The sequence below is a fragment of the Equus asinus genome, chromosome 5 (genome assembly GCF_041296235.1).
Source record: "Equus asinus isolate D_3611 breed Donkey chromosome 5, EquAss-T2T_v2, whole genome shotgun sequence".
NCBI lineage: Eukaryota > Metazoa > Chordata > Mammalia > Perissodactyla > Equidae > Equus > Equus asinus.
In genome coordinates, this window is record NC_091794.1 from 48,326,398 (window position 1) to 48,350,757 (window position 24,360).

Below are 24,360 nucleotides of genomic sequence, written 5' to 3' on the forward strand. Positions count from 1 at the left end.
CAAAGCAGAGTGCATGAACTTAACCACCCAGCCACGGGGCCAGTCCCCAGTGATGTCAATTTTTAAGTGTCTGGTTTAATTCGTTTGGACTTTTAAATCCTGGCTGTGGGGAAATAGCTTAGATGTTCTTTCTGTTCTGCTTTTCCACTATCTGGTTTGCCATTTAGTGATGTGAGCCACTTACCCTTATCAAACAGAGATCTTCAACAGTTTACATGTAAAAAAAAATTTTTTCCCGACTCAAACTGCGTTTGCCATCTAGTGATGACTGCATGCCATTACAACCACCGCTGCAGATTCCCTGTCCTCAGCACGGCAGTTAAGCGCACAGGCCTCCAGACTCCACTCTGTGGGCCGTCCCTCTGCCCTGAACCTTGCTTTCCACGTGCACTGAGACGTACATTGGCATTCAGAGACATCAGTAATGAAATCTGACCCCTCAGAGAGTAGTAATAATATTCACCAGAAAGAAAAATGTAGCTGTTTAGAGGAAAATGAGCTTTAGAAAATAAGTGTTATGAAAAGTTGAAGTAGGATCAGATTTGAAAATTAACCAGTAGCAGCACCTTTACATGAATATAGACTCTCAGATATGCGGGTGCGATTCCCTGACCACAGTGGAGCCAGTCATTTCCAGGCTCTCTCTTCTTCCTGCGTATCTTGTAAACAGAGACAAGAACTTTAACAGCTTTGCCTCCAAATAGGCGATCACTGTTTGAACATAGTTTTCCACATTCTCACTTTCTGAATGCAGATCAAAGTAAGGAGCAGCACTTTCTTCTTCTATTTGTTACATCATTGAGTAGTAAAGGCAACTCAAAGCCTTTTCTTCCAAAGGCTGTTGTTATTAAGTTGGGAGAGTGAGCCAAGAAATGCTATATTATATATGCAGAGGACTTGAAAATCAACGTCAGCTGCTCCGAATTCTTGAGAGTCCAGGGGAACGTTTTGCAGCTGAACCAGACTTTCCAGAGCAGAATCGGAGTTTCTAAGTAATGATGATCTTTGCATTGCAAAATATACTGGGTCCAGTATGTCTTTTTGCCCCTTAGATCTAGGCTATGGAAACTCATTTACTCAACAATTATTAACTGAATGCCTGCTCTTCTCCAGGCTCTGAGCCGAGTACTGTGGATACAGCTTGTTATACCTAAAACTATTATGATAACATCTTTTTTAAAACTGTGTTACAATCCCCCTCCCCCCACCTCCAGAGGAGTCAATCAAAGCTTTCTTACAGTGAGTTTTGTCCTAGGAAGGATTATGCTGTAGAGAGACAGTGGGTACAACACCCACTATACTGCCAAGTTCGGCTTACTTTTCGGGTTGTTATGAACTATTTGGATAGTTCAAATCCAGCAGTGCCCCCCAAGCCCTGAAATGCGATAGAAGGTATTATAGGAACCCGTTCACTCAATCTCTAAAACCATGTGAACTGCTTGGCTGTCACGTTAAGCTGATCTTTTTTTGGTGAATCTCTCCGCATCTGACTTTTGCAGGGAAGGCCAGAGGTACCGGGTGTATGTTGTGATACCCCTTCTGCCAGGGTTTGAAGGAGACATTTCAACGGGTGGAGGAAACGCTCTACAGGCAATCATGCACTTCAACTACAGGTGCCAAAGTTCTCAAATCGTCTGTTTTCAGCTTTCAGTCAGTCGTGCATGTAAGCTGGTGAAAGGAATGGAAATGTGTCTCCTCATCTATTCAGTGGAGCATTAAACAGATGAACACTTTTCTTTGTTTTACTTTTTAATCTTAGCCTGTTTAGTAGTTGATAAAATTCAAATAGAGACTAAAATCATAAATGGTGGGCCTAGGACACATGGCAACTATAAAAGAACTAAAATATTATTCTCTCTTATATAATCACTGCCTATTGTATATATATCTAAAGTCATTATCTCCATTTATTAGATATATATGTGTATATATTGACATGTATACAATATGTATGAGTAAAAAAGAGACTAATCTTTTAGTTCTTTAGTATATATACTTATATATACATATGTTCTAAAAAATATATACATATATATCTTATATATATACATTTATCTTATGTATATATACATATATAGTATTTTTAATATATATGCATGCATATCTTTTAAATAAATACATATATATATCTTTTAAACTAATATATATGTACGTATATATCTTAAATATATATATAATCAGGACTATACATATAATATTGACTTAAAAATTATCTTTACCCTGCCAAAGAGTTGTTGAGCTTTCCATATTCTTTGCAGTAAGTAGAGAAAAAAAAATTAAACGCTTAAAATGCACGTTTGTTTATGATTCTTTGGGTAGCCAGTCCTTCAACAAGGTTGGTAAAATGGCCTCTGCTAGCATATGAAGCATGAAGGTTCTCTCCTACCTTCTGGAATTTTAGTTCTGTTTTCTCGGTTAAAATTTTAGGGAAAATGGTAAGTCCCAGTCTTGATATTCTAAAAAGCAGAGTTCCCATATTCACTCAAAAAGGTGCATGAAGCTCAGACTTGGCCAGTCGAGCATTAGGAGGAGGGTTGAGAGGTACTAACTGGTGGGTGGGCGTAGAGAGGTGGGGTGGGAAGCGATGGAAGGGCCTCCCTGACATTGGCTCTGGGTCACTCAGTGGAAAAGAGAGTGGGAGTGAAGAGGTACATGGACAGGCCTGGGCATGAATCCAGCTCCCAGTTAGAGGCTCTGTGACCTGAGATACAAAAGATCCCTACTCAGGAGACACTCTCACTAAGTCAAGGCAAGGACTAGAGCCTGGATAGTCTCTTTTAATAGCCCTTGTTTTTCTGAACCACCTGTAGCTTCCCACCTTTCTGATGAAACCCTTTAGTGGGGGAGGAATAAATGAGACCTTACCCAGAACCCCCGGCGTGTAAAGCAGAGCCTTGGTCAAAGTGGGGGTGGGGGCTTAGATGGCCTCCTACTTCAGTCCCCTCCTAGAGACACCCCCTGCAGGATCTGAGGGTCTGCCAGGCACAGTTTGAGTGCACCATTTGTAGAAATCTTTTTATTTTTTTTTTAATCCTCTTGTTCCTTACTGACTTTTGAAGCTTGTGTCTGTCTATCTGCCACGGTTTCAAGTAAAGATGTTTTGCTTCCTCTGGGGTAATTTTGCCTGATTACAGTATGAGAGAACTTCAGCTGTGCTCTGGTCTATACATTGGATTGAAGACTTGCCCATTTCTAATATTATCTGATTTATAATATGAAAAAAAAAACTTTTCAAGTATTTAAGGCACTGACATATGTTTAATTGGATTTTATGCACTTCATTTGCCATTCTAATATTATTTTTGGAATATTGTCAATTGTAATTATTTTCTATGACTGTTTTCTTGGGTTTGAACCAGCTGAATGAAATAACATGCTTGGCTTTTGTTCAGCAACCAAAACTGTAACTTTTTATTATGCAAAAACATCTCTATTTGCTGGCATCGTCTTTAATAATATCAGCATTTCCTGGCATAACTGTATTTTTAATTACTTTCATAAAGCAAGCAGATGGAGCATAAAATTTTTTGTCGGTCTTTATAATTCATTGACTATTATCAGTCTTGAGAAACAAAATCATTAGCAGAATCAGTTATTTGAGACTGTATTTTTCATGTCTAAGGGGTTTGCCGACTTTATAGAGATAGCCCAGGTATAATAGTTTCTTTAATTTCAAAATTACCCTGCTGAGTATTTGCCTTTTTCACCTCTGGAAGTAATGTGATTCTGTCAGTTTCTTACCTATCGAGGCATTCCACATTTATCTTTACTGTCACCAAATTTTCTAAGAGGGAAAGTTAATTTATAACCCATCTTTTAAAAATAGCATCTCTTTCTGAAATCCAACATCAATTTTATAACTTTCCCATTTACCCAACTCAAAACAACTACCTTCTCCCATCAGTAACATTACAAGTGATATTCGTGTGGTTTGTTAGCTTTTAAAAAATCTATGTAGCATCTTCTCATAAAAACACTTGTTCTGTTTTCACTTGGATTAAGACTGTACCCCACAAATATTGCAATTGGAATTGGTTCCTATGAAACCTCCATAATTGTTTCTTTCCCTTATGTGTGTCCAGAACGATGTGCAGAGGAGAAAATTCCATCCTTGGACAGTTAAAAGCAGAACGTAAGTAACTACTTTTTTTTTCCTCCACTGTTGTTTTTGATGACATATCAGTAATCATTAATGTTTTCACAGTGTGATTATAGAACACTAGACTCAAAAGGTAGTGCAAAAACTTCTTAATAGAGACAAGTTACTTATTCTCATTAAATTGCCCAAACCAATGTTCAAATGAAGACGCCACGACTTGAGGTGCATGGGTTATTAAAAAATGAGAGTGCTTTTATAATATATTTTTATTTATAATAATTGTTTTGATAGTAAGTAGGATTTGTAAGGCACTTTGCAAGGACGCTACATGTGTCTTCTCATGTGATCCTTCACCGCAGTCCTGGGAAGGGAGCAGCACAGGTATTGTCCCTGCTTTAAAGATGAGGACATAAATGCTACAAGGTCAAGAGGTATTTATGTGGCTTCTATATGTGCAGAAGTCCCAGGGTTCTCACAACAATGTCTTATTTTAGGGGAAGAAAACAGATTATCTAATCATTTTGCCACTGTAACACTTGACTAAATCTTTGAGGGTATTATACTGGAGGTAAATAAATAAGAAAAAACCACAGTAACACCTTTCACTTCTGCCATTCTTCAAAGGTACTTTCTCAAATATCTTCTTAATTGATCCTTCTATATCGTTCTTAGCTACAATATATTATAACTGTGGGTTTACTTACCTATAACTCCATGAACTGACTCTAAGTTCAGCACATAGTAGGTGCTCAATAATGTTCTATACTCCATAAAATAGGTGTGGAAGGTTCCACAGGACAGCTGGATTCAGAATCCAAGTTGTCTGACCAGTTCAGACAGTTCAGATTGGGTCCAGATTTTGGAAACTTGGAGGGCCACATTAAAAAGACTAGATCTTATCCAGAAGAAGACAAGGTAAGGTTGATGGAATCCTCTGATTCCTGGAGTGAACTCATCAAAGTGGTGTTTATATGAAGATTCACTTATTGTTGGTAAGCAAAGTAGAGAGGGACTGGTGGCAGGTGAGAGAAAATGGTGCATTGGTAATGGAAAGAAAGGTTATATATGAATAAGACTGTGAAGGAAGACTTGAGGGCATGTGGGGGCAGAAGAGTAAGGGAAGTATCAGATAATCCTGAGTGTCAATCCAACTGACCAGGAGAATGGAGCTGCCACAGGGAGGTCTGGAAAAGTCAGGAGGAGCCATCACAGTCATATGATGCCATGTGGTATGGCCTTCAGAAATACTGTAAACCTCAGTTGAGTTTTTTGAAGATTCTTTTTTACACTGCTAATCTTCTAAATGGAGTGCCCTGGATGATGTAATAGAAAGTAGGGAGAAAATATTAATCATTCCATGTATGTATATTTTTCACTTAACATGAAGAATTAGGACATCAACAGGTATGGCAATAGTATGGATCTCCAAAAATCCACTCCCACGTAAAAGCAACAAAAACACTGACAAAAATTGTCAAAATCAACTTTTTAAGAAGTCTGGAAGTTATACAAAGGCTTGTAACAATCTGAAGAGTGTTTATTCAAAAAGACAGCAAAATCTTGGTAAAAGCAACAAGCCTTATGGCATTTTAATTTGCCATATACCCATCCCCCTCTCCTCAGTTGCACAGTAGCCTTCAAAGCCAGCTCCTCAGCACTGTGAAAACCAGCAGCCTAGCAGTCACTAGAGGGAGCTAGATGGACTTCAAGCTTCTGTGCTCTGACAATTCTTAGTGAATTGTCATAATTTGACTTGTATGATGGTTTAAAAGACTTTAAAACAGCTGGTTTAACTATGTTCAAAGAGCTAATATCTAAACAATATCTAAATAACTGAAGTATAAAAACGTCTCCTCAAATAAAGAATATACAAAATAGAATTCTTTAAAAAGTTTCTATAAATTTTTTTTTTAAAAAAGGAATCAAATATAAATTCTGGAGTTGACAAGTATAATAAATGAAATATACATTAGAGGGGCTCAGTAGCAGATTGGAGCAGGCAGAAGAATCCAGAAACTTGAAGATAGATCAATTAAGATTATCCAGTCTGAGGAACAGAAAGAAAAAAGAATGATGAAAAACGAACAGAGCCTCAGAGACCTGTGAAACACCATCAAGTATACCAACATATGCATAATGGGAGTCCCAGGAGAGGAGAGAGAGAAAAGTGCAGATAGAATATTTAAAGAAATACCAATTGAAAACTTCCAAATTTGATGAAAAGCATGAATCTACACATCCAAGAAGCTCAACAAAATCTAAGTAGGATAAACTTAAAGAGATCCATACCAAAACACATCATAATCAAAATATTGAAAGACAAAGACAAAAGAGAATCTTGAAAGCAGCAAGAGAGAAGCAAATCATCAAGTACAAGGGATCCTAGTTAAGATTAACAGCCAGTTTTTCATCAGAAACCATGAAGTTCAGAATGCAATGTGATGACGTATTTAAAGTGAACAACTTTACTACTAGTGAAAGAAAAGACTGTCAACCAAGAATTCTGTATCAGGCAAAACTATCTTTCAAAAATGAAGGAGAAGCTAAGGCATTCCCAGATAAAGAAAAACTGAGAGAATTTATTGCTAGCAGACCTGCCCTACAAGAAATGCTAAAGGGAGTCCTTCAGACAGAAATTAAAGGTTACAGGATGGTAACTTGAGTCTTCATGAAGAAATAGAGTGCCAATAATGATTACTACACAGGTAAATAAAAAAGACAGCATAGATATATTTTCTGTTTGTAACTTTTTTCTCCAATCTAAATGAAAAGACAGCTGCATAAAGCAATAATTATAAATCTGTGTTAATGAGTATATAATTTTTAAAGATCTATTTTGTATGATGATAATAGCCTAAGAGAGGAAGAAGGGAATGGAGTTATGTAAGGGAAAAGTTTTAGCATACTATTGAAATTAAGTTGGTATTAATCCAAACTAGATTGTTATAAATTAAGATATTAATTATAATCCCCAGGAAAACCACTAAGAAAATAACTTTTAAAATATAGTAAAAGAAACAACAAGGGAATTAAAATGATACATTAAAAATATTTAACACAAAAGATGGCAGATATGGAGAAACTGAAGAACAAAAAAAGGTGTAACACATGGAAAACAAACAGCAAAATGGCAGCAGTAAGTGCTTCCTGACCAGTAATTAGAAAAGATATAAGTGGATCAAACTCTCCAATTAAATGCAGAGATTGATAGAATGAATTAAAAAAATATGATCCAACGATATGCTATCTAGAAGCGACTCTAGATTCAAGACACAAATAGATTGAAAGTAGAAGGATGAAAAAATATATACTATGCAAACAATAAGAAAAAAAATAGCTAGAATGGCTATACCAATATTAGATAAAATAGACCTTAAGTCAGAAATTTTGGTGAGAAGATATTATGTAATGATAAAAAATTTAACCTATCAAGAAGATATAAAATTAAACATATATATACCTAACAGCAGATCCCAAAGTACGTGAAGCAAAAACTGACAGGACCAAGGAGAGAAATAGACAATTCTAATTCAAAAAGAATAGTTGGGGTCCTTTTTTTTTTTCAAGATTGGCACCTGAGCTAACATCTGTTGCCAATCTCTTTTTCTTCTTCTCCTCCCAAAACCCCCCGTCCATAATTGTATATTCTAGTTGTAGGTTCTTCTAGTTGAGCTATGTGGGATGCCACCTCAGCATGGCTTGATGATGCTAGGTCTGTACCCAGGGATCTGAACAGGTGAAACCCTGGCCACCAAAGCGGAGCATGCAAACTTAACCGCTCGGCCATGGGGCCGGCCCCTGGTTACAGTCTTTAATACCCCGTGTTCAATAATGTATAGAACAGCTAGACAAAAGACCAGCACTGAAACTGAAGACTTCAGACTATAAACCAACCTGACTGACAGGACAACTATGAAAGACTCCACCTAATAACAGCAGAATAGACATTCTCAAGTACATATGGAACATTCTCCAGGACAGACCATATGGTAGGCCATAAAATAAGTCTCAATAAATTTAAAGAGATTAAAATCATATAAAGATGGCCACCATGGAATGAAGTTGTAGATCAATAATAAAAGGAAATTTTAGAAATTCACAAACAGATAGAAATTAAAAAACACATTCCTAAATAACCAAAGAACCAAAGAAGGTACTGCAAGGGATATTAGAAAATATTTGAGATGAATTCAAATGAAAACAACATATCAAAATTTATGAGACATATCTAAAGCAATGCTCAGAGGGAAATTTATAGCTTAAACACCTATATTAAAAAAAAGGAATCCCACAACTAGAAGGACCTGCAACTAAGATATACAACTGTGTGCAGGGGGTTTGGGGAGATAAAGCAGAAAAAAGAAAAAGATTGGCAACAGTTGTTAGCCCAGGTGCCAATCCTTAAAAAAAAAAAAAGGAAGATCTCAAATCAATAACCAAATTCTACACCTTAAGAACCTATAAGAGGAAGAGTGAATTAAACTCAAAGAAAGCAGAATGAAGGAAATAATAGAGATTAAAGGGGAAATAAATGAGAGAAGAGAAAAACAATAAAATAATGAAAACAAGTTGATTCTTTGAAAAGATCAACAAAATTGATCTTTAGCTAGACTGACCAAGTAAAAAATAGAGAAAACTCAAATTACCAAAAAGGAGTATATTAGAATACTATGAACAGTTATATGCCAACAAATTAGTTAACCTAGGCAAGATGGGAAAATTCCTAGAAAGACATAAACTACCAAAACTCACTCAAGAATAAATTGAAACTCCAAATAGATTTATAACTGGTAAAGAAATTGATTTAGTAATTAACAATGTTTCTACAAAGAAAAGCCCAGACTCAGATGGCTTTGTTGGTGAATTCCACCATCCACAGAAGAATGAACCACAATTCTTTACAAATCTTTCCCCAAAAAAATATAGGAGGAGAGAATACTTCCTGACTCATTCTATGAGACCAGTATTACCCTGATACCAAAACCAAAGCCATCGTAAGAAAAGAAAGCTACAGACCAATGTTCCTTGTGAATATAGACACAAAATTGCTCAGTGAAATACCAGTAAACTGAATCCAATAATATATAAAGGATTATACACCATGACAAAATGAGATTTATCCCAGGAATGTGTGGTTAGTTTAACATCTGAAAATCAATCAACATAATATACCATGTTAATAGAATAAAGGACAAAGGCCACATGGTCATATTATTAGACACATGAAATGCATTTGACAAAATACAAAACCCTTTCATGATAAAAATACTCGACAAACTAGGAATAGAAAGGAATTTCCACAACCTCATAAAGGGCATCTATAATTAACCACAGCTAGCATCATATTTAATGGTGAAAGACTGAAAGTGTTCTCCCTATGATCAGTAACAAAGTGAGGATGTCCACTCTTGTCAGCATTGCACTCGAGGTTTTAGTCAAGACAAGTAGGCAAGAAAAAGAAATAAAAGATAAAAAAGAGAGGAGCAAAACCATCTCTTTTACAGATGTCATGATCTTGTCTATAGAAAATCCTAAGGAATTCACACACATACACACACTAATAGAAAGAATGTATGAGTCCGGCAGTGTTGCAAGATACAAGATCAATATACAAAAATCAATTGTATTTCTATACACTAGCAATAAGTAAGTTGAAATGAAATTAAGGGAACAATTTCATTTACAATAGCATTGAAAGAGTAAAATAGGAATAAACAACAAAAGTAGTGCAAGATTTTTACACTAAAAATTATAAAATATCATTGAAAGAAATTAAAGAGGACCTAAATAAATGGAAAGACATCCCGTTTTCATGGGTTGGAAGACTTAACGTTGTTAAGATGACAGTACCCCCCAAACCGATCACCATATTCAACATAGTTCCTATCAAACTCCCAGCTGCCTTTTAGCAGAAATTGATAAGCCAATCCTAAAATTCATGTGGAATCACAGGCATTTAGAATAGCCAAAACAATCTTGAAAAAGAAGAACAAATTGGAGGACTCACATTCCCAATTTCAAAACTTACTACAAACTTACAATAATAAAGAGAATGTGGTACTGATATAAGGTTAGACATACAGATCAAACAAATAGAACTGAGAATCCAGAAATAAACTCTTAAGATTATGGTCAACTGAATTTCAACAAAAGTTCCAAGACAATTCAATGGAGAAAGAATAATCTTTTCAACAAATGGTGATGGAATATCTAGATATCCACATGCAAAAGAATGAAGTTGGACCCCTGCCTCACACCATACAAAAATAAATCAAAATGAATCAAAGACCTAAATGTAAGAGCTGAAACTATAAAACCCTCAGAAAAAAAATAGGCATAAATCATTATGACCTTATATTAGGCAATAGTTTCTTGGATTTTACACCAAAAACAAAAATATAAAACTAGATAAATTGGATTTCACCAAATATGAAAGCTTTTGTGCTCTGATGGACACTATACAGGAAGTAGAAAAAGTGACAGAATGGGAGAAATGTTTGCAAATCATATATCTGTTATGGAATTTGTATCCTGAATATATAAAGAACATTGAAAAATCAACAATAAAAAGAATAATCCAATTTAAGAATGGGCTAAGGATCTAAATAGACATCTCTCCAAAGAAGATATACAATGGCCAATAAGCACAGGAAAAGATGCTCAACATCATTAGTCATTAGGGAAATTCAAATAAAAACCACAAGGTACAACTTCATACCCACTACGATGGCTATAATTTAAAAAATAAGATATTGAGGAGTATTTGGAGATATTTCATACCCACTATGATGGCTATAATTTAAAAAATAAGATATTGAGGAGTATTTGGAGATATTGGAACCCTCATGCATTGCTGTTGGGAATTCAAAATGGGGCAGGCTCTTCAGAAAGCAGTTTGGTAGTTCCTCAAAAGTTAAACATAGAATTACCATATAACCCAGCAATTCTGCTCCATAGTATATACCCAAGGGAATTGAAAACATATCCACACAAAAACTTGCACATGAATGTTTATAGCAGCCTTATTCATAATAACCAGAAGTTAAACAACACAAATATCCATTAACTGATGAATGTAGTAACAAAATGTGTACATCCATACAATGGGATGTTATTTTGATATAAAAAACAATGTACCGATAGATGCTACACCATGGATGAACCCTGAAAATATGCTAAGTGAAAAGAAGCCAGACACAAAAGGGCACATATTGTATAATTCCATTTTTATGAAATGTTTTTAATAGGTAAATCCGTAAGACAGGAAAATAGATTAGCCATTGCCAGGCTCTGGGGAGAGAGTGGAATGGGGAGTGACTCCTGAGGGGTATAGCGTTTCTTTTGGGGATAATAAAAATATCTGAAAATTAGAGAGTGGTGGTGATTATATAGCTTTGTAAATACACTTTTTAAAAAAACATTAAATTGTATACTGTAAAGGAGTGAATTTTATGGTATATGGATTTTTAAATGATTTGGAAGCTCTAAAAATAATGAATTAAGGGGACCAGCCTCGTGGCTGAGTGGTTAAAGTTTCATGCACTCCTCTTCAGAGGCCCAGGTTCACACGTTCAGATCCCAGGTGCGGACCTACTCCACTCATCAGCCATGCTGTAGAGGCATCCCACATATAAAGTAGAGGAAGACAGGCACAGATGTTAGCTCAGGGCTAATCTTCCTCACACACACACACAATGAATTAAGGTTTTAGTACATTTGTATAATTTTAAATTAATAATTAAATTAAATTAAATATATATATATATAGGTGTTGGGTGTTCAGTCATTTTGCACAATGATCTGCTCAGTCTAAAACACTTTAGACAGGAGACAAGTACATCAGCAATAATAAGTGCTTTCAATAGTTGTCTAATTGCATCCAGGACAAGTAAGATTTTCTAGAGCATTATCCCTATCTCTACTTTCTAAAATGAAGATGATAGTGAATGAGTAAGTCTCTAAAAGATATGTTGATAAAACAAAATCAGAAAAGCCATTCAGTGCTGTTAGTGGCTAGAAAAAATGCAAAGTTGAGGGCATAGGGGAATAAAAAGTCAGAACAAGCCTGTTATTTCGTCTCAACCATAGAAATGCCCTGAGCTTATAATGAAGCATTTCCTTTGGCTCTGGATCCTTTTCCTGTCTTTGCCTATTCAGGGGAAAAATTGGATTTTAACACAAGAAGTAATTTCTATGTTAAGCCCTCTTATGAAAAGATTTCCACGTACCCTGGGAACAAGTCAAAATCAGACATCTCGGGGGGAAATGTTCATATTCTAAACAAGGAAGAGCAGATTAATTACATAAAGCCCGCTTTTGGGTACGATGTTGTATTGTTGGTTTTGTTTTTGTAACTGTGTGGTGGGTTTTAAATACATGAACTAGCTAATCTCTAACTGGATAGAGAACTGTAGTATTCTCCTGTTTCCATTCTTTAGAAATAGCCGAACTGCTGCTATGACTATGTTAAAATTCCCAAAAAGAAAACCAGCAGCTATTAGTGTATAATTATCTTGATACTCCGATCTTCAGGGGTTTAGTGTTTAATTTAAAGCATTTCTTTATCATTTTTATAACTTTTGTGAATTGTGGCATTTTAGCAGCCAATTTAGTATAATATACCACAAGGTCTAGAGGTATTCGATCAGGATTAGAAATGTACATGTATGAAGTGCTACCAGTTTTTAAGTAACAAAAGCCTGTAACAAGTGCTTTCACATAATTTCCTTATAAACATCAAGAGTCTATGGTATTGAATTTCTCATCTTTTGGGGTATAATATGCACTAATGTTCACAAGAGATTTATCCTTAGGGGCCTATATAAACCTCAAGATTCTCAAGACATATAATTCGGAAACCTCCATTCATTCATCCACTCATTTGTTAACTTCTTTTAGCACTATGCAAGGATTGAGGATACAAAGATGGATAAGACGTCCACCAAAGTAGGAGAAATGGAGGATTAAAGAAGTGTTTGTAAAATAATATATTAGGCATCATATTGGAAATATTTTCCAGGAATTTTATGGGCATGAAAGGCTTAGAAGAGGAAATGCTCCTCTCTCCTGGATCAGAGAAGACTTTAAAGAGGAAACGGTGCTTTCGATGAGCCTCGTTCCAGTATAACATTAACAAATGGGGAAGAAATTGATTTGAAAAAAATCTCATTTAGGTGAAACTTTTTAGCACTGCTTCTTTTACACATGGTGTACTGGTACACCAGCACATCAACTCTTGGCAGACACGGCTACCAGGTCACTCATATGTATAAGGTAAGGATTATCTGCCAGCGGGGGAATCTCTGTACATAAACTATGGATGAATTTCTTTCCACGATACCCAAATGTAATAGACACACTGAATAATATCAACAGTAACATAGAAAACATCAGTAAAATAGAAAACAGAAATTTCAGTAAATAGAACATGAACTACTGTTGGTTCCATTAGTATGCTTCAGATTCTCGCAAAGAAGAAAATGATTTATGTTCTCTTTCTATTAGAATTCATGATGTTTTGGTTCCACTTCATTTATTCTTGGTGTCCGACTTTGCTTGTCCAGGACAACTGCTGTGTTGGAGAGGGACCGTAAAATCTTGTGACTAACACTCGTGCCGGGGTGATGATAATGGGTTGGCTTGGTATGGAATGCGTTTCTTCTTATCACACGAATGACCCTCACGTGATGAGAGGCATTTAAAATACATTTTAAAGTACAGACCCACTATTGCTTGCTCTGAAGAAAATTCTCCAAAGTCAAATTGGGTCAGGATTTTTTCATTTCCTACTTTTAATGATTTAGAAGGAGGGGTGTTATTTAATTGCCAACATGTTTATTTACCCAGAGTCTGTAAAACTTAACTGCTGCTTTGTGCTGGATATGCTGCAAACCATGTATACATCTGTTCGTTTGGGCACACATCTTGCATCTGATTTAAACCACAGCTAAGTGTCAACCAAGATAGATGCAAATGTCACACTGAAGTCTTGGGGTATCTACCCTGGCTCTGCTGTAATTATCACTCTTCAGTAGTTACTCACCAAATCCTTGAAATAAAACGTTCATATGTGAATAAATTTTTCGATTGCCTCAGCAAAGCAATTTCATGGAAAGCACTTCCGTATGATTTTTTTTTAAATGCAGGAGCCAGGCTGGTAGTGTAGTGGTTAAGTTCGCGTGCTCCGCTTCAGTGGCCCAGGGTTCATGGGTTTGGATCCTGGGTGTGGACCTATGCACCACTAATTAAGCCATGCTGTGGCAGCATCTCACATACAAAATAGAGGAAGATTGGCCCAGATGTTAGCTCAGTGACAATCTTCCTCAAGCAAAAAGAGGAAGATTGGCATCAGATGTTAGCTCAGGGCCAATCTTCCTCACCAAAACAAAAAAGAAAAGAAAAATGTATATCCAGGGGCCAGCCCCATGGCTTAGCAGTTACGTTCAACACACTCAGCTTTGGTGGCCCGGGTTCAGTTCCCCAGCATGGCCCTATATCACTTGTTGGCAGCCATGCTGTGGCAGCAACTCACATACAAAACAGAGGAACATTGGCACAGATGTTAGCTCAGGGTGAATCTTCCTCAGCAAAACCAAAAAAAAAAAAAAAAAGATATATTCATCCATATTAAGAGTATAAAACTCTTCAGATAGCAAAAATAGATCCTAGGGGAATTCTGAAATTATACACACACACACACACACATTATTTACAATCTATTTTTAGCAACCTGCTTAAGTAATATATTATTTGGAAAAGCAGTAAATTCAATGTGCCTTTATTGAGTTTGGTCATATTAACTTTAGTAACTTCTTTTTCAATTTGCAGTTGGCAATCAGTGGATAAATTACATATCATTCTGTGGTCTTAGAACACACGCAGAGCTTGAAGGAAACCTAGTCACTGAGCTTATCTATGTCCACAGCAAGTTGCTAATTGCTGATGACAACACTGTCATTATCGGTAAGTACGTGGTCTATCGTTGTGTTCCTTGCTAGTTGATGTACCTCATGCAAAAATCTTTCTTTCTATTCCTCCCAAGCTGCCTTTGCAGCTCAGAGGGACAGTAACACAATATCTAAAACATTTCTGAAGCAATCTTTTTTGCTTATGTCCATCCTTTCTAATCTCTGTTTTTATCTATGAAGAAACAGAGGCACAGAGCAATTAAGCGGCCATTGTGCAAATGACAGTATCCAGAGGCAGCAGTTTAATCCAGTAGTGCCTGTTCTCATTAATTCTTTATTGTTCCTTTATTTTTATTTTGAACCCAAGTAGCTAGATTTTGAGGATTGGAGGGGGAGAAGTGGAGAGGGAAAATGTGTCACAAATGAGTACCCGGTGGTAAGTTGTATGGCTTGCACCGCATCCACCAAACCATCACCACGGATCTGAAGTTACGCAAGAATCAGAATTGGAAGGATATTAAAATATTGCTGCCTCTATTCTTACCATTTTTCCCCTGGAGTTTTGGATGCTATTAATCAGGGTGCAGAGCAGACCAGCTTTAGTTGGGGGGATGGGTGAGGTGGAAATTGTGTAGAGATGATATGATGTTGCCCTTGACTAAGATCTGCAGTCTTTTCTTGTCAAGGATACACAGTAGGTTTCTCCAAAGTCCTCTCCCCACTGACAGACCCAGGAGAGAGTTACTGGTTATACAATCTACCCAGATTGGATCAACTTGACCAGAGTGGTGGACGTTCAGCTTCATTCTTTTATACACACGGAAAGCTTCGATTTCCCATCATTGAATGGTTTTGCCTTCTGATATTACGTTACACGAACACTGAAAGGCCAGGAGGAGAAACAGAATAACCAGCTAGACAAATGAGTTGACAAGGGTGAAGGGATCTAACTTAGAGATATGATACGCCCCACTATTGGGAATCCCGCTCATCTGTTTTAAATAAAATATAGTTTCTCAGCTGTAATAAGATACTTCCCGATTCTCTAAGAAACTAAATGTCATGGAGTGTTTTGAAATTTTTTGGCAGAAAAATGTTTCTTTTCCATCTCCATCCTCCACTGAGAAAGGAAAAAAAATCTCATATCTAGGAGTAATGAGACTGTCTTATCTGGAACATGATTTGAAAAGAAAGAAAAGTCGTTCTGAAGCCAGAAAATATGTAGACCACAGTGTGGTGATACACACGAGCACACACACACACACACACACATACACACACGTTCTTTTAATACTTACACAGGGCATTTAAGAAAAATATCCTGTATCTTCTATTTCTTGCTCTATAGGGATCAAAGCTCTTTAGGGAAAAATATTGGTGTTCACCGAAATGAAAAAGCAAACAAACAAAGCCAAATAAAATTGATCTCTTCAGCAAGATTTCAGAATACTTGAAGTAAAAATTGACAGATGTAAATATTTTCCTTTTAAAGGTCATTTTGACTTTCAGACAGCTTTACCTTACATGAAGTATAAATGCAAAGTAGTTTTCAGTAACAGAGCTAAGAGTTAAATGACTTTGTTGAGTTTTTTAATTGACGTATTTTCTAGAAAGTCCTCTGAATCCTCAAAGACTACAGTTTATTTAGGCTGGCAATAATTGATCAATTCTGCACATAACTCTTAGCCGCTTTCTTGAAACTGAAGATGTAGCCTTGGGAACATGAAGAGATCTTACTTGCTAGTCTTTAGATACTGGATTTCTTTTTCTCCTTCCCCAAGGGCAGAACAGATTTCCTCCACGGAAAAATCCAAGGGTTCTTTGTTGTCTTCCTCTCAGTGGAAGCTCTACGAGAAACAGCTCTGTTGTTGCTCTCACGCATCAGCCCTGTTTAAGTTCATAGCACAGAGAACCATGTTTAACATTCTCACAGAGGAGTGTGAGAAGTCAGGTTGAGAATATTTTTCAGGTATTAAGCATGTATGTGAGAGCTTAAAAGAGGTTCAAGTAATCGGTGATTAATTTTTCTAACATGGCAAATTTATACCAGAATTATTGAATACTTGACATAAGAAAAATGACTAATTGTTTATCCTCACTTTTTCCTCATGAGCAAATGCTTGTTTTCTCACATTGAAGATCTCTTTTATGTATAGCTTGAATTATCTCTTGCCCTGGGAGGCCCTGCTGGTCGTGAAATTGGTGACCAAGTCCAGTTTTCTAATCCATCTTAATATTGGCACTTAACCAAACTAACATTTATTTGCTTTCCTAACTAAAAGAAGTTATCTTTAAGTAGAGTTTACGTCTATCCTGATGACCAAGTGAGATGATTTTTTTTTTTTTAGTGTTCACTAATCCACTGCAAAGCGCAATAGGGAGATACACAGCCTGAACCAAACAGTGCCACTGTCCAACGGAGCTCACGGGCTAGAGGGGGGCAGGTACTCTTCCCACAAACACTAGAAACGTTGGGTTGGACGTTGTCCAACTGGAGCAAAAAGGTCCAGAGGCAATTGACCAGGGTGGGTAGGTGCGAAACTACGAAGAGGGGATGAGCATCAGTGCTTACAGGGCAGGCTTGAGAGTGGCTGCTGGGAGCCTTTGGTTGAAGGGCTGCCCACAAAGAAGGATTACACTTGATCTAGTCCCATGGGTCTCCATCCTGGCTGCATTAGAATTGCCTGGGGAGCTTTAAGAGAGATATTGTTTGGGGGAAGTTTATTCATATCTGCAATTTACTTTAAAATAGATTTTAAAAAAAGGATGATTAATGGATAGATAAAGGGATGGAGTGGTACTGGGGGACAATACTAATGCCTAGTTCCCACCTCCAGAAATTCTGATTAATTGGTCCGGTTTGGGGCCAAGGCATAAAGGTTTTTGGGGTTGTTTTTGGTTTTGGCACCAATATTTGTTAAAAGCTTCCTGGGTGTGGCTCATGTGCAGTCTGAGCTGAGAACTTTGAACTGGACGTAGAGGGAATACAAGTGGATAGAAAGGACTGAGTAGCCCATTCGGGCTCGATAGAGGAATCAGTTTTCCTTTAAGACAAATAAGCTGAAACAGGGTAGAGCTGGGGTATTGGCTGTCGATTACTGCTGTACCAAATGACCACAAACTTGGTGGCATAAACCAGCACGAACTCATTACCTAACAGTTGTCCAGGTTAGAAGTCCACCATGGGTCTCACCGCGCTAACTCAGGGGGTCAGCGGAGCTGTGTTCCTTCTGGAGGCTGGAGGGGAGAATCCATTTCCTTGCTTTTTCCGGCTTTTAGAGGCTGCCCACATTCTTTGGCTCACGGCCCCCTCCCTCCATCTTTGAAGGCAGCAATGTTCAATGTTCCATCTCTCTGAAGTTTCCCAAAAGCCTCAACCCATCCTTCTGTCATCACGTCTCCCTCTGAATCCCCTTCACTTTTAAGGACTCTTGTGATTATGCCAGGCCCACTGGGATAATCCAGGATGCCCTCCCTGTTTTAAGGTCAGCTGACCAGCAACCTATTCCCAGCTGCAGCCTTAATTCCCCTTTGCCGTGTGATGTCACACATTCACAGGCTTTGGGGATTAGGGCGTGGTCATCTTGGGGGGCCATTATTCTGCCTACCACAGAAAGAGCCACAGTTTCTGAAACAAGACATTAAAAAAAGCGCAAACCACAAAGATAAATCCAACTTCAAAAATTTCAAAACTCAAAACTTCATTCATTAAAAGCTACTACAGGGCCGGCCTGGTGGCATAATGGTTAAGTTTGCATGCTCAGCTTCGGTGGCCCAGGGTTTGCAGGTTCAGATCCTGGGTGCAGACCCAGCACTGCTCATCAAGCCACGCTGTGGCGGCATCCCACATAAAACAGAGGAAGCTTCGCACAGATGTTAGCTCAGCGATGATCTTCCTCACCAAAATAAATAAAGAAAGAAAGAAAAAGATACTACAAAGAGAATAAAAAGATAAACCACAAGCAGAAAAAAAAATATTTGCAACACACTTAATATTCAAAACATATAAAGAACTCCTAAAATCAATAGAAAAGACAACATCCAAAGAAAAATGGGCAAAGGAATTATACAGGAATGTCACCAAAAAGGACATACCTGAGGCCCATAAACAAATGAAAGATGTTTATCCTCATTCATATAGTAAAAAGACAAAGAACAAAAACACCAATCGGCAAAAATTTAAAAGTTGAACAATCCAAATATCGGCAAGGCTGTGGAACTCCAGGGCCTCCACTCCTGCCTAGGGAGCACAGGTCAGCTCCCACATTTGTGCACCAGGAAACACATACACAACTAGGTAGGCTTAATTTTGCATCGCAGCAGAATTCTGGAAACAGCCCAAACATCCATCACCGGCAGAATGAATCAAGAAGTCCTGGTGTGCTCAGTCAAGAAAAATAATACATTACGATTATGCACACGTAAATCCCAAAGACACACTATTGAGTGAAAGAAGCAAATCTCAAAAGAGTGTCTACTATAGGATTCCATTTATACAAATTAAAAACAAGCCGAAAGTAAACTGCTTTTTTGTTTAGGAAAACATGCAGAGCGCGATGAATACAAAATCCTTTATAAAGTCTCTCTTTCGGGGAGGGAAGAACATGCACAGAAGACACCTGAGGGCTTCTGGGACGTGGTAATGTTCTGCTTTTCAGCCGGAGTGATGAATTCAGTGATGTTGATTTTATTATTGCCTAAGTTATACATTTATGTTTTCACATACTCTTTTGTATTTTGCTATATTTTGCAATGTTTAAAAAGTTCCCTAATAGCAGACTTAGAAAAGGTCATTTTCTAAAAATTAAGTGGCTTTAAATTATTAAGGCAACATTCTAATAATAATAAGGGATTGCACTTTCCATAAAAAGTAATACTTGAATATAAAGCATATTTGTTGTAAGCGATTCAAACTCTAGGAGTGCATATAGAGAAAAAGGCCCCAATTCCCCTTATTGTCCTCCCTTTCTTTGCCAGAGGGCAGTGGCCACTCTTAACAGTCCAGCGTGTGTCTTTCTAGAGACGTTGCTCTCTCTTCTTCCTCATATGTTACATAGAAATGGGGTAATACCATATCTGCTATTCCGAATTTGGTTTTCAGAATATGGGAATGTTAACAATGGAATGAAGGTAACATTTGCATCCATCAATATCTCATCTTCAGGGTCTCATTTGTTAAATTCATCTAAAATTTTCTCATCCCTTTCTTCACTTTCCTTTTAAATAGCAGCCAGCTCACTTATCCAAGGCGTTGAGAGTCAGTGCTCCGGGTAACTCTAGATGGGTCACTGAAGTAGGAGAACCTCGCCCTCTCTCTAAGAATTCCAGCTCAAAATGCCAGGAGCGTATTCCTCCCCTGGGAGTGTGGGGCCCGCCTTGATGGGAGGGAGGCTGGGGGACTGGTGTGAAAGTGTGTGTGTGTAGAGGGGGCTCTCCAGGGGGTCCCACACCCCCAGTTTTCCTGATAATGAAGAGCAGACCCCAGCCCAAGAGCAGCCTCTGCCGGGACCCTGGGCACAGTGAAGCCACAAAGCAACATTGGGGGACTTTGTCTTCGCCTCCTTACAGCTCACACCTGGGGTGAGGGGAGATTAACCCAGAGAGGAGGTCTCTTTGATACAAATTCTACCTGCCAGCCAATTGTCCCTTCATATGGCAGAGTTCTCTAGTGCAGATATTAGAGAGTTAACAAGGATCTGCTAATTATGCCCATAATCGTTCACCTTTGTAGAACAGTGTAGAGATGAGGAAGTGCCTTCACACGGTCTCACAACAACACTACAAAGTCTATATTATGGTCTCGGTTTGTAAAAGATCAAATTAAAGCTGAGAAAGATTAAATAACTTTGCCCGAATTAATGCTGGGCTAACTGCCAAGCCCAAAGAAATGGCTGCAAATTTTATAGCGTAAGCAAAATGTAAGCGTATGTAGAAAGGACTATTTGTTGCTAACAAAACACAGTGTTTCCATGGTTCCCACCTTACAGCGCTCCAATAATGCTCCCAGATTTCTGTGAGGTGCTGCATCCTGTCTCTGTCACCCGGGGTCACTGTGAGGCACCACTGGCATCCATAGTTATCACAGCTTTGGATAATAACTACATGACAGTATTGTGGCAAATGGCAGCAAATCTTTAGGCAGGGCCAGCTTTTGCTCATGCACAACATCCTACCACCTGGGCTCGGGGCTGTTGCCTTACACCCTGACTGTCCCCAACACAGAGAGTAGCCAGTGCTCCTGTTCAGCCCGACCTTCTGCTGCACATCTGCAGGAGCAGGGAAATGGGTGACCAGGGCAAGAGGAACAAGAAGAAAAAAGTCAGTCAGGCCCCATGTGTAGTGTGTAGGATGCAAGGATTCAAAAGCGTGACTCTGCAGTGGTTAACACAGAAAACGTGATGGGGTTTCTGAGTACGTGACAGAGGAGCACAGAAAGCACAGGTTGAACTCATAGGCCCTTCACGTTCTCAACTCATTTAGATTTAAAAATAGCAGGAGGGAAGCTGATACAGAGGCTGTTGGCATGCCACACAAGTGAGGCAAGAGAATGGAAAACCCAAAGCCACTAATGAGGATCTGTATTTGAGAGTGGACTCTATTGATTGTGAGGGTACTCTTGGATATTGACATTCAAATTATATGATCTTGAGTTAAAGTCTATGGAGTCTGATTTTTAAGTCTAAAAGCTGACTGAACTGAACTGGTAAGCATGTCTTTTTTCTTTTTGTGCTTAATGATTATATCAGTTAGAATCTTTTGAGCCACAAGATAGAAAATTCAGCTAGAAGTGTGTGAAACAGTAAGGAAAATGTATTATTTCACATAACAGAAGGTAAGAAAGGTCTAGGGCTGGCTAGTTAAGTGACTTAAAGACCCAGAATCTTTCTTCTTTCTGCTCTGCCATCTTCAATTTGTCTGTTTGTCCCTTAGTGGTTACAAAGTGGCTGCAGCAGCTCCAGAAATCAAATCCTCATCCAACTGTTAAATTCAAAATATACAAAATATTCAAACCCTGGAAGAGATAGTATCCCATTCTTGTGTCTGTTTATTAGAAGGAGAAAAAGTTTCTCAGAAGTCCCTAGCAGACTTTCCTTCATGTCACACTGGCTAGAAACATGTCAAGTGCCCATTCCTGGCAAAATCACTGGCAAAAATAATGAAATTACCATGGCTGGCTTAGACTGATCAAGATGCACCCCTGGGTTAGGGAGGGCCCTGCCTCCCTAAAGCACAGCATCTCTTGATAACCTGAACTCTGTGGGTTTTGTTGCCAAGGAAGAATTGAACGGGGAGGGCAACCAACAGTGTCTGCCGTGATGAGAAGATTGTTCAGTTTCACCGTTTCTCCTTATAGGCTCTGCTAACATAAATGACCGAAGCATGCTGGGAAAGCGGGACAGTGAAATGGCTGTCATCGTGCAGGACACAGAGACGGTCCCTTCAGTGATGGATGGAGAGGAGTACCAAGCTGGCCGGTTTGCCCAGGGCCTTCGGCTGCAGTGTTTCAGGTGGGTCCTCCTGCTGCGTCTCTCTTAGTGCTTCCTGTGCAGTGGCGCTGGAACCCAGCCCAGACATTTGCCCTAAGCAACATGCCACCCCCAGGTTCTTCCTTGTCTCACAGTGTCTCCCAGAAGACAGGATGTGAATCACCAGTAGTGTGCAAAATGACTTTATAGAAACACAATCATTTTCTATTTTAGTAGTTTTTATTATTTTTATGTGTAATAGAGAAAACTAGCATTTTAAATCTAATTGATTTAGGGCTTGGCCAGGTCAAACCATCCAGTGTCGATTTAAGTCTTTTAAAATGAGTCCATTTTTAAAAATTGTAATAGTCCCAGAAACACAAGGATATAATAAAAATTATGAAAGGAGGATGCCAGTGAATACTGGTGTTAAAATTTAATTGTGGAAATTTCAGTTCTCAGACATGGAAGATTCCTGATCTTCTGCAAAAAGATGTGAGTTTTAAACAAATCTGTGGTCCAGCTGAGAGAACGCTACTGAGCTAGCAAGCAAAGGCTGTGTGGCCCTAAATGAGTCCTCCATTGAATTAAGGGTTACACAGAACTTTCTAGGGCGGGGCTCCAAGTAGCCCCACCCCAGGCCCTGTAGTCTAGTCTCAGCAATCCTTCTAGAACTTAAGTCAGATCCTGTCCCTCCACTCACCGCTCCTGAAGGCTTCTTGCCTCATCTGCTGTCACTCTCGCAGACACGTGGAGCTCCCCCCGACCATGTGGTTCTAGAACTGCATTTGCCAGGGTGAGATGTCACTGTGGCCTCCACAGCAAGAGCAGCAGGTGTCCCTGATGAAGCCCTAAGCCCTTTGGGGAAAGCACTGCACAGACAGGCGTTGCAGCTCGTGGACACTGGTTCGCCTGAGGTGGGCGCACAGGGAGCGCTTCGCTCCATGCAAATACTGAAGCCATCTCCTCATACCTCGCAGTGCAGGCTCCGGCTTTCAAGAGCGAACACAAGCTTCAGTTCCAGAGACGTTCATTCTGCCCTCTCTGCCCCAGAAGCTCAACAAATCCATCCCCCCAAATCTGGCTGTCAATACCTTCTCACAGTTTTTATTGCTGTATTTATTGCCTTTGTTACTAATTGTTTTGCCGGTAAGATTTTTTTTCAAACGATTGATATTTCAATTAGCTTCTAACGTTCATTTGTTTTGTTTAGTAGAGAAGAGTTTGAAATTAATACCCTACTAATCAACCCATTGATTGCCTACTGGGGCATGTAGCAGGCAACAAATATTTCCTCGTGTAAACTAGAAATATTATGTATCTTTTCAGTTCCTTGACAACTTAAGTATTCTCTTCAAAGTGGTGAGCTTCTTTGTAACTTTCTAAATGTATAATAACTGTAGAGGTGGAGGGTTCTGATTACGTATTTTTGTTGTAGAAAATTTGGCAAACACAGAAAAGCAATAAGATAATTAAGTTCATCTGTAACCCCACCACCCAGTGCTAATAATTTTAACACTTAATGTGCGTCATTTAACTGTTTTTCTATACATATATAACTATACTGTATTTCTTTGTTTAAAACATAATTAGGATCTTGCAGTTCTACAAAGTTCTTTGTTATTTAAACAATGTTACACACACTTTTCTGTGTTGTCAAGTGTTCTTCTATAACGTTTAGTGGCTGCATTGTATTTCATCATATGAGTATGCCATAATTCCTTTAACTAACACAGTCCTCCCTCGATGTATGCAGGGGAGTTGATTCCAGGACCCCCCTGGATACCAAAATCCGCGATCCTCAAGTCTCATATAAAATGGCATAGTATTTGCGTATAACCTATTGCACATCCTCCTGTATACTTAAATCATCTGTAGATTACTTATA

General features: G+C 38.4%; 1 protein-coding gene across 6 annotated transcripts in view; it reads left to right on the top strand.

The window, feature by feature from the left end:
• PLD1 (phospholipase D1) overlaps positions 1-24,360 on the top strand; it is a 201,646-nt gene that overhangs the window by 164,672 nt on the left and 12,614 nt on the right. For all 6 annotated transcript variants that reach the window (XM_014866815.3, XM_070509440.1, XM_070509441.1 and 3 more), the window contains 4 exons: positions 1,500-1,613; positions 4,083-4,132; positions 14,927-15,061; positions 22,361-22,514. In XM_014866815.3, coding sequence (XP_014722301.2) covers positions 1,500-1,613; positions 4,083-4,132; positions 14,927-15,061; positions 22,361-22,514 — 453 coding nt within the window. The remainder of the gene's footprint in view (positions 1-1,499; positions 1,614-4,082; positions 4,133-14,926; positions 15,062-22,360; positions 22,515-24,360) is intronic.